This window comes from Cricetulus griseus (genome assembly GCF_003668045.3).
Source record: "Cricetulus griseus strain 17A/GY chromosome 1 unlocalized genomic scaffold, alternate assembly CriGri-PICRH-1.0 chr1_1, whole genome shotgun sequence".
NCBI classification, from domain to species: domain Eukaryota; kingdom Metazoa; phylum Chordata; class Mammalia; order Rodentia; family Cricetidae; genus Cricetulus; species Cricetulus griseus.
Window position 1 is genome coordinate 99832887 of NW_023276807.1, and position 10014 is coordinate 99842900.

At 57.0% G+C, this 10014-nt stretch overlaps 2 protein-coding genes across 3 annotated transcripts; one reads left to right on the forward strand and one right to left on the reverse strand.

Annotated features, from left to right (window-relative positions):
* Positions 1-746: 746 nt before the first annotated feature.
* Positions 747-5081, forward strand: Gas2l1 (growth arrest specific 2 like 1; the record flags this gene model as incomplete). Its single annotated transcript, XM_027387357.2, is given in 5 exon segments — positions 747-1399; positions 2547-2654; positions 2736-2832; positions 2921-3092; positions 3416-5081. Coding segments are annotated over 5 exon segments (2037 nt in total). The 3' UTR covers positions 4443-5081.
* On the reverse strand, positions 4814-8245 carry Rasl10a (RAS like family 10 member A). Of its 2 annotated transcripts, none has more exons than XM_027387360.2 (3): positions 6746-8245; positions 5669-5793; positions 4814-5438 (listed from the first exon to the last, which is right to left on the reverse strand). In XM_027387360.2, exons 1-3 carry the CDS (start codon positions 6962-6964, stop codon positions 5171-5173), a joined length of 612 nt encoding a protein of 203 aa, XP_027243161.1. In that variant the 5' UTR covers positions 6965-8245; the 3' UTR covers positions 4814-5170. The 2 variants fall into 2 exon arrangements, with proteins under 2 accessions (XP_027243161.1, XP_035308313.1); XM_035452422.1 differs by having other exon boundaries at positions 5398-5530.
* Positions 8246-10014: the final 1769 nt, after the last annotated feature.

The window sequence follows — 10014 nt, forward strand, 5'->3', positions numbered from 1 at the left end:
GTCCAGGGTGCCCGGAGGTGGGCCGGGCGGCGCGGGGCCTCCGCTTCCCAGGGCTGTGTGACCTTGACTGGCCACGCACCCTCTCTGGACCAGGCCGCGAGCACTGCGGAGGCTCGCGGGGGCCATTCGGAGTCCGGGCCTTTCTGGCACCGGCCGGGGGCCGCTTCTCCCAGAAGGCGGGGCCTGCCTAGGCGACCCGATTCCTCCACCCACTGCTCGGCGACCTTCTGCGAGCGCCTGCCCCTTCTGCGCCTCAGTTTCCTCATCTGTAGAATGGAGATACCGTCTCCGCACAGCCGGTGGGGCGGCCCTAAGCGGAGGGGTGAGGGAAAGGCGGGGACTTGGTGAGGGTTATGGGCTGAGCTGTGGAAACTGTCCCTCTGTGGTCCTGGGCGAGGCTCCTCTCCTGATCCTACCCACAAGTCTTAATGTCTTAAAGTGGCATTTCTTGCCCACGGGTGCCAACCTGTCCCCAGCCACACACCCCTCACGATCCAGACTACAAACATAAACACTAAGATGGTGTAAATCTTATTGAGCCCTTTGAAGCAGGTGATGGCACTGTATTCGCTTCACAGTGAGGACAATGAGGTGCTGCATTTGCTCACGGCCTGCACTTAAAACTTAGCGTTTGCTCTGAGTGGCAGGCTGGTAGAGGTAGACCATTCTGAGCCCTTGCGGGGCTCCACATCATTCTTGACCTATGTCCCCTGCCTACAATCTTGACCTATGTCCCCTGCCTACAGTGACTCCACTGGCCCTGGGCATGGCGGACCCAGTGGCGGGCATCGCGGGCTCTGCGGCCAAGAGTGTGCGGCCGTTCCGATCCAGTGAGGCCTACGTGGAAGCCATGAAGGAAGACCTGGCCGATTGGCTCAATGCCCTGTACGGTCTAGGTCTACCCGGCAGCGGTGATGGCTTCCTCACAGGGCTGGCCACAGGCACAGCGCTGTGCCAACATGCCAACGCTGTCACCGAGGCTGCCCGGGCTCTGGCTGCTGTCCGCCCAACCCGAGGTGTGGCTTTCCAGGCACACAGTGTGGCGCCGGGCTCCTTCATGGCCCGAGACAACGTGGCCACCTTCATCGGCTGGTGCCGGGCCGAGCTGGGTGTGCCTGAAGTGCTCATGTTTGAGACAGAGGACCTAGTGCTGCGCAAGAACGAGAAGAGTGTGGTATTGTGCCTGCTGGAGGTGGCCCGGCGCGGGGCGCGCCTCGGCCTGCTTGCCCCAAGGCTGGTACAGTTTGAGCAGGAAATTGAGCAGGAGCTCCGAGATACCCCTCAGGTATCCAGCGTCCCTGCTGCTGAAGAAGATGCCACTGAAATTGTTACTGTATCGGGAGCTCCCACCCGAACACCCAGAATGACACCCAATGACCTTCGGAACCTCGATGAACTGGTGAGTCCTCTGATGTACGCATTGGGTGATGACTCTTGCCCACTCTCCCCACCTGGGGACCAGATGGCAGAGCTAATGCCAACCCCATTCCTGAGCCTCTGCAGCCTGCCCCCACAGAAAGGGTGGTTCATACATTGACCCCCAAGTGTATACCTGGCCATAAAGAAATGGATAAACCCAGAGAGGCAGAGGTGCTAAGTGAGGCCATACAGCCCAGCTGGGTCTGTGGCAGATAAAACCCCCAGCTTCTGGCACGAGCTCTTCTTTTCGCATTAAATGAGCAACAACACTGTTCAGTGAATTGCTTCATATGGAAGACTGTGACTTAGGCACCTTTTGGCACACGGGTGCTAGACAGACACATTGGCAACCTCAGACCCCAGGCTGAGTGCCTGCTGCCCTGGTCTAGGCTAAATGTACACAGTGAGTGTCTGGGAGAGCCCAGCTCTGGTGACCACTGGAAACAGGAAGTGCTATTGGGAGTATAGGAGGTGCAGGCTTCCAGCTCCCTCCTTTCCCAAGACCTGGGTGTCCCTGCCACCCCCGCAGTTGGACTAAGAATTTCTTTCTTATCAGGAGTTTAGGACTATGGTGTGCCTGCCTAAAAGTCAGGCTCTAGATGGCTGTGGGCAGAATGGACACCCTGTCCACAGGCACCCCCAGCCCCCTGGGCCTGGGTCACCCAAGGCCCCACCTGCTCATTCCTTCTGGTGCTGCTGTGGGTAGACTTCCCACATAGCCAGTCTGTCATCCATTGCCTCCCTTAACATGTGTGCAGTCGTGTGCTTGCTAGGCCTTTGTGCCTGTTGGCGTCGTGTGTCCCATGTAGTACCCTCTGGTTGGGATGCTCAGGGGTAGCATAGGCCTTCTGCACTCATCCTGTCCTGGATGTGGATGGCTCCAGGGCCCCCATGGACTTAAGGCTTTTTTTCAGGGTGTTTCTTCCAGGGGACAGTCAAAGCCCTATCCTCTCATTCTGGTTGGCTTCCAGAACTCTCAAGAGTTCTCAGAGCCCTTATAGTGACTAGCTGGCAAAAGGTCCTGTGTGGGAGGGAATAGGCACTTCCTCCTGCTCTGAAGCTGCTAATGTTAAACCCTGAAGGAAGGACTTAGCCCTTGACCTTTAGCACCTCCTCTCTGGCTTCAGGTGAGGGAGATCCTGGGCCGTTGCACCTGCCCAGACCAGTTCCCCATGATCAAGGTCTCGGAAGGGAAGTACCGAGTGGGAGACTCCAGCTTGCTCATCTTTGTAAGGGTAAGTGAGGGAGGAAAGGTCGAGTCCAGCCACTCTGGGGTTGTCTAGGAGGCCCACAGTGACCTGCCCTCTGACCTGCAGGTGCTAAGGAGCCACGTGATGGTGCGCGTGGGTGGCGGTTGGGATACACTGGAGCACTACCTAGATAAGCATGACCCTTGCCGCTGCTCCTCTACTGGTAAGTGCCTGGTGGGAGTACTGGCCACCAGCAGGGAGGGGCTGGTCTCTGAGGCCCTACCCCTCACTTGCGGTCTCCATCCCCACAGCCCACCGTCTGCCCCCGCAGAGGGCTGGGACTTTCTCCCCGCAGAGGGGATCCCCCACTCCTAGTCCCCGCCCTGGTAGCCCAGTCCCTGGAAGTGAGCGCCGGGGCTCCCGGCCAGAAGTAACCCCCATCAGCCTGCGAAGCACAAAGGAGGGGCCTGAGGTCCCGCTCAGGTGAGAAGCTGGAGGATCAGTGGATCTGCCAGGGCTGTGGGGGAGGGGCGTCTGCTTGGGCGCGGTGACTCACACCCTGGGAAAAGTTCCCGTGCATGGGGGCGGGCCTGGCTTTCCATCTCCATGGTAACCCAGACAAACCAACAACACAGCTGGGGCGGGCTCCAGGCGGTGGCCTGACCAACCCAGGTTTCGGAAATCTGGGGCGGTGAGTCGCGCCCTCAGCCAGGATGCTCACTTGTCCCTGGAAGTCCCCTGGCAAAGCTCAAGCTTCACTAGCTCCCTCCACCTGCGCCAGTGATGCACATCTCTCTCGCTCCCAGCCTCAGGCCCCGAGATCAGCTGCCCCCCCTCCCCCGCTCCCGCCGCTACTCCGGGGACAGTGACTCCTCAGCTTCCTCCGCCCAGAGCGGCCCCCCGGGTGCCCGCAGCGACGACGCGGCCACTGGTTCCCGGAGGGAGCGGCCCAGCCACCGGCTGACCTCCGGTCTCCCGGCTTCCCCGAGACGGCCGCCCACCCCTCGCAGCCAGTCTCGAGACCGGCTAGACCGGGAACGGTCCCGCTTGGCCCCGGGAGGCCGAGGCGCTCAGCTGTCGGCCTCCAGCCCGGTGCGTCGCGCCCGCAGCCAGAGCCGCGAGGAACAGGCTGTCCTGATGGTGCGCAGGGACCGAGACGGGCAGCATGCATGTGTAGCTCGGGGTAGAGGTGGCGGAGGATCCGGGGGTTCTGGAAGGAGCACCCCACAGACTCCGCGTGCCCGCAGCCCTGCGGCGCCCCGTCCTTCCCGGGGCCCCAGCCCAAGCTTAGAGCTGGCTACCACACCCGCCAGCCTTTTCCGCACGCCACTGCAGCTTGACCCGCAGCAGGAGCAGCAGCTGTACCAGCGACTGGAAGAGGAATTCTTGGCTAATGCCCGAGCCCTGAAGGCTGCCGCCAGCCATACCTCCATGGGACCAGCCCCTGACCCCCCAGCTCCGGACTCTGCTTACTGTTCGTCCAGCTCCTCATCTTCATCACTCAGTGTCCTGGGTGGCAAGTGTGGCCAACCTGGGGAATCAGGCCGCACAGCCAATGGGCTGCCCGCGCCCCGCAGCCAAGCTCTGTCCAGCTCTTCTGATGAAGGCAGCCCCTGCCTTGCTATAGGGGGGCCACTGGATGCAACCAAGAGCTCTCTAACTGGTCCAGAACCTTCGCTGACCTTGGCGAGGGGCCGGATGGACACACAACCAGACCGTAAACCCTCACGCATCCCCACCCCTCGGGGACCCCGCCGCCCATCAGGACCCATGGAGCTCGGGGCTTGGCATGCCCTTCAGTCGGGCACCCCAAGGACCCAACCAGATTCTTGAATGTGATAGACTGGGTCAGCTGCACCCACACCCATTCCATTTTCTTTGTGGCCTTAACCTACCCTCTGCATTCAGGGACCCCTCCACCTCTTGAGCACCAGACCCCACGGGACCACACGGCACAATGGAACACCTGTTGTACATTCCGGTTTTGGGGATGAGTGTTGCTATTTAATTACTAATATTATTGAATGCCTTAGAGGAGACCAGCCTGGTGTCCTGAGGACCTGTGGTCCAGTAAACAGAACCTCTGACAGAAAAGTTTTGCTCCAGCTCCTGTTTTTGGGGGACTGAGCCTTCATTATATGTTGGGATTCTAGGCCAAGCCTCAATGCTCTGACCTGCCTATTCCAGAACAAGAAACCCTTAAATTGTGGTTTTAAGTTTTTTATTACCTGGTAAGGCATGACTTATGTCTCCAATAGCCAGTCCAACACTGGAGAGGCAGCGGCAGGTGGATCTTTGTAGTTCGATGCCAGCCGAACCTACGTAGTGAGACCCTGCCTCAAAATGCCAAAAACAAAAGGTATTTCCAGTAAAGTGCTTGCCAGGGGCTTTATGAATGCTTCCAATTCAAGTCCTTTCCGCCTGTGATTGTGACCCAATAAGGTCTCAGATAAAACTGATCTTGTCCAATGATTGGGAGTTGTCTGGGTCCAATCGAGTTCGAAGAAAAGCCAGGAGATGGGTGGGAACCTACTTTTATGACATTTTCCTGTCCATTCTGGTCACATGAGGCTGCAGCGTGCTGGATGCAGCGCCCCCTGCAGGCGTAGGGCCGGATGCGCAGGACGTGTGCGCACCAGAGCACAACGCAGAAGCTCTCTGAAGAGACGCAGCACGTGCCAGTTGTATTTGGCTGAGCACTCGAGATAGCCGCAGCGCCAGCCCCTGCGCACTAGAGTGGCCAGTGCACGACGAGGTCCGAAGCGCAGCCGCTGACGATCCCGCTTGTTGCCTACCACGAGGATGGGTGCCTCTGGCGCGCCCGCCGGCCTGGAGGCCGGATGGATATGAAAGATGCGGTGCTGGAGACTCCATGGCCAGAAGAGCCCTCCCCATGTGTACAAATGCGGGTGGGTCCCCTACTGCCAGAGATCTCCGAGTGTGCCAAAGACCTCATACACCCGGAGACCTCCTCGTGGGCACAGAGTATAATTCATTAGAACCCAGACCAGAACTACCCGCTCCCCTAGGCAGACCTTCACCTCCAGCCAAGCCCTCACCTGTTTTCTGCTATGCGCTGCCTCAGGGCTTTCACATAATCGAAACTGTCGGGGCTGCAGATGTCGTAGACCAGCACAAAGGCATCTGTGTCCTGCAAGCTCCAGTCTTTAGGGTCTGGCCATTCCTGGGAGTGGAGACTGAGGTTTACAGCTGACCCTCCTGCTCCAAAGCCCCATGGTTCATCTTCAGGTGATAGGTCACCTCCCAAAATTCTGTACGCACCCTCTCTGGGGCCAGATTTCCCAGTAGTGCCTGGATCTTGTCAGTTCATCACTAATTCTCCTACATCCTGGGCCTCCCTTCAGACTATTACCCTTCCTCCCTAAACTACTACTGCTGCCTGTATTTGCCTGGTGCGAACCCGGAATCTGCCTTTCATCATCCAGCAGATGGTGACTGTGACTGTCCCGGTGCAGCTGTGCAGGTGAAGCCTCTGGCCTAAGCACCTGCTGCTCTCTGCCCTTGTAATATTCTTACGGCTTCCTTTACGAATTTATCCTCCCAGGTGCTGCTCGAATGCCAGCCCCTCTGGGAAGCCCTCAAAGGCATCCAGCGCCAAAGACCAAAAGTCTGTCTGGGACTTTGCACAAACCACTTGAGTTTTTGATCCAGGACACAGGAATGAGGGAGCAGTGGTCCCCTCTAGAAAAAAATACTGTGTCTGGCCCAGTCTATCATAGTGGCTCAGCTCGGGCAGTGCTGTGTCACACGCTGATCCAGACACCAGCCTAGCTAGGCAGGCAAGAAAGACACAAGCACTCACGGGTTGCCTCTAGGCTAGCGCAGGGGGCTCTCGTGCAGTACACCCAAAACACACTCTTCCTTCAATCCCCGAACATGCTTGGGCGCCCTGGGTCAGTCCACGTGGACACGCACGTGGGCACCAAGCACACACACACACACACACACACACACACACACTCTCTCTCTCTCTCTCTCTCTCTCTCTCTCTCTCTCTCTCTCTCTCTCTCTCTCTCTCTCTCCCCTCTCCTCTCCTCTCCTCTCCTCTCCTCTCTTCTCCTCTCTCTCTCCCTCCCTCCCTCCCCTCTCTCTCTTGTCCACTTTCGAACCGCTACCTCGAGACCTCTGGGGCTCGAACCGGGGCCAGCGACGTCACCATCACGGATACTCAGGTCGTAGACAGCGCCGTCGAGCAGTACGGCGGGCCGGTAGAGGCGGGGACCGTCTGTGGGCCGGTGGCGCTCGGGATAGTCACCGAACAGGAACTGGCGGATGATGGCTGTCTTGCCCACTCCCGGAGCACCCAGAACAGCCACACGCAGGCTGCCGCCCATGGCTGGCCCGCGCCCCCGCGCCGGGTGCCGGGGAGCTTCATGAGCCGACACCGCGCCGCGCGCGCCCGGCCCGGGACACCCGCGTCGCGCCGCCTGCAGCACCTGGGCAGCAAGAGGCCAGGCCCGAGGACGGACCGAACGGGCGGGCGGCGGCGGACCAACCCGCAGCTTGGCGGGGAGAGCGCACCTGGCGCGGCGCAGACCCGCCCCCGCCCGCAGCTCTGTCCTCTCTTCGCTCCAGCGCCGGAGCCGCCGCCCCAGCCGGCCGCGCGGGCGAGCAAGTGAGCAGGGCCTCCCGGAGGCGGCGATGAGGTAACCGCCCGCCCCGCCCCTCCCGGGGAGGGTCACGGCTCAGTGCCTGCCGGGCGGCCGCGTCTCCTTAGTGCCTGGTCCCCCAGGTGACAGCGTGAACCCCTCAAGCGTTCCGAAACAGAAGCCCCTGGGCGCCACCTTCCTGTTTCTCCAACACCAGCTGGCTGCAACGTGGCTGTTAGCCAAGCCCAGGCCCTTGGAATCAGGTCACTTAGGGTCAGCCCCGGCCTCGGGCTGAGTGACCTTGGCCCAATCGTCGCATTGCGCCTGGGACTGTGTCCTTGCGTGCTCCAATGGTCGATGGCTTCCAGACTTCCTCCTGTTTCGTGAGACCCTGAGCTCCAGATTCTCTTCTGAGCGTTCCCCTGCGTTATCTTTGAACCTGAAGCCTCAATCTGGTGTTCTTGGTTTAGGGAGAAGGAAACTGAGGCTGGAGAGAAGTGTTCCAATGTGAGAGGGGCAGTGGGACCCTGACCCGAGCCTGCATCTCCTCTGAGACCCTTCCACCCCCATTACACCCACAAGGGCAAATGACCGGAAGAACAGTGTTTCAAAGGACCAGCCTGGAGTAGAGATGGAGATAGAAGGGTGAGCCTCAAACAAATACCTGCTCAGCAACTCAGCCCCAAACCACTGCCTCAACAAGTTGGAGGTGAAGAAACAGATCCACGGGTCACTGCAGAGTCCCTCACAGGGAAGCATCATGTCATCGGGACTGGCAGAGTCCAGATCCTCCTCCGTGGGCAAACGCTGAAGCTCCTCCAACAATTTGGAAAGGCTGGGTTTGTCCAGCCTGCGTCTGGCTCTGCCATCTCCACACATTGGGAGGAACTCCTAGGCCTCTGCCCTACACCCAGGTACTGTGAAATGCAGACACAACACCTGGCTTTACACTAACCAAGGTGCTCATTTATTCATCAATTCAACAAATACTTCTAGTCCAGCCGGTTGCCAGCATAGTGAAATGACCTTAAAAAATAAATAAATAAATAAATAAATAAATAAATAAAAGCAAAACGTAAAAATACCTTCCCCTGCCGGGTGTTGGTGGCACACTCCTTTAATCCCAGCACTCAGGAGGCAGAGGCAGGCGGATCTCTGTGAGTTCGAGGCCAGCCTGAGTCTCCAGAGCGAGTGCCAGGACAGCCTCCAAACCTACACAGAAGAGAAACCCTGTCTCGAAAAACCAAAAAAAAAAAAAAAACCTTCCCCTTAGGAGGGAAGGCTCAAGAACTGCTTAGATCTAGGGCTCTAAAATCATTGACAGTGTATCCACCTGACTCGAACAAGTGGAAGGAAGGGCAGGAGAAACTAGCCTGTGAAGGGGGAGGAGACAGACCCTCCACAGGAAGCAGGTCTCAGAAGACAGGGGTATTCCTTGAACACTGGATCATCTTCCTTTTCCCAGAGCGGACCAAGGCCTGGTCTGATTTCATACCAGCTTCAGCCACTAGGGACTATACCGCGATATTCTAGGTCTTTGCATTCAGACTTGTGACAGCTGGCTTTTTTTTTTTTTTTTTTTTCCTCTTCCTCTTCTTGCAGAGTTTCCCTAGAATGACTCCTCTTCCCTTTACAGGTTTTCAGGCTTCTGGGTTTTACGAGCTGCTTTTTGCTTCCAGAAACCAAGAAGGGGGTAGATGAATTCAGCCCCTTCTCTTACCACTCAGCGGGGAGCAGGGCAGATCCCCTGCTGATCTTTCACCGGGCTTGTGTGTGCTCTAAGGGCCAAGCTCTAGAGTCCTCCAAAACTAAAATGTCCGGTTCCCTTTCGTGGCTGAGTGCCCATGGCTGGGCTCTCTTGGGAGTCACCAGCAGCGCTGTGGGTGGAACACCTCTGGGCCTCAGCGAGACTTAGAAGCCAGTGTTTGTTTTTGAAAGGAGTCTTACCTTGTGTGCCTGGCTGGCCTCAAAGCATTAATTTCTCAACTGAGGCTCCCTCCTCTCAGAGGACCACAGGTTGTGTGAAGCTGACATAAAACCAGCCAGCACACTGGCATTACTAACAGGGCCCTACACTCATAATTCCATTTAACTTTAATTACTTCCTCCAAAGACCCCACCAGCAAATACACCATGGGAGGCTGGGGAGGGGGATAGGCAACAGTCCTTAGAAGAATATGGTTCAGCTCATAACTCTTTCCTTGCCATCTGTTGTGAAACAATTCTCATAGGAAATTGCCCACTCCCTAGCTCCTGTTGAACCAGCATGTCTTTGCTGAGGAGTTCATTCTCATGGTTCCCTCCTCGGATTGCCCCGACTATATTTGCTCTTTTTTTTTTTTAACATTTTATTTATTTATTTATTTATTATGTATACAACATTCTGTCTCCACATATGCCTGCACAACAGAAGAGGGCACCAGATCTCATAACGGATGGTTGTGAGCCACCATGTGGTTGCTGGGAATTGAACTCAGGACCTCTGGAAGAGCAGCCAGTGCTCTTAACCTCTGAGCCATCTCTCCAGCCCTATATTTGTTCTTTTATTTTTTATTTTTTTTAATGTTTTATTTAATTTTTACAAATTATAATTTCACATGTCTCTCCCTTCTCCCCCCCCCATATTTGCTCTTTTAAATTATGCCCTGATTTCTACTGAGTAGAAAAATGTAGAGCAAATGGTCAGGTTGGCAGCTGGAGGTAGCATTCTCATATTGAGCCAATGAGATGCAGCCATTTGTTAGAGAGAGATCAGTTTCCTGGCAAGCTGGTTTTGGAGTGGGAGGACCTGGGAG

Coding starts and splice junctions, on each gene's coding strand:
- Rasl10a (XM_027387360.2), bottom strand. CDS start 6,964: ATGGGCGGCAGCCTGCGTGTGGCTGTTCTGGGTGCTCCGGGAGTGGGC. Junction 5,794..6,745: donor CGAGCCCCAGAGGTCTCGAG/GTAGCGGTTCGA, acceptor CTCCACTCCCAG/GAATGGCCAGACCCTAAAGA. Junction 5,439..5,668: donor CAGCGCATAGCAGAAAACAG/GTGAGGGCTTGG, acceptor TCCGGCCTCCAG/GCCGGCGGGCGCGCCAGAGG.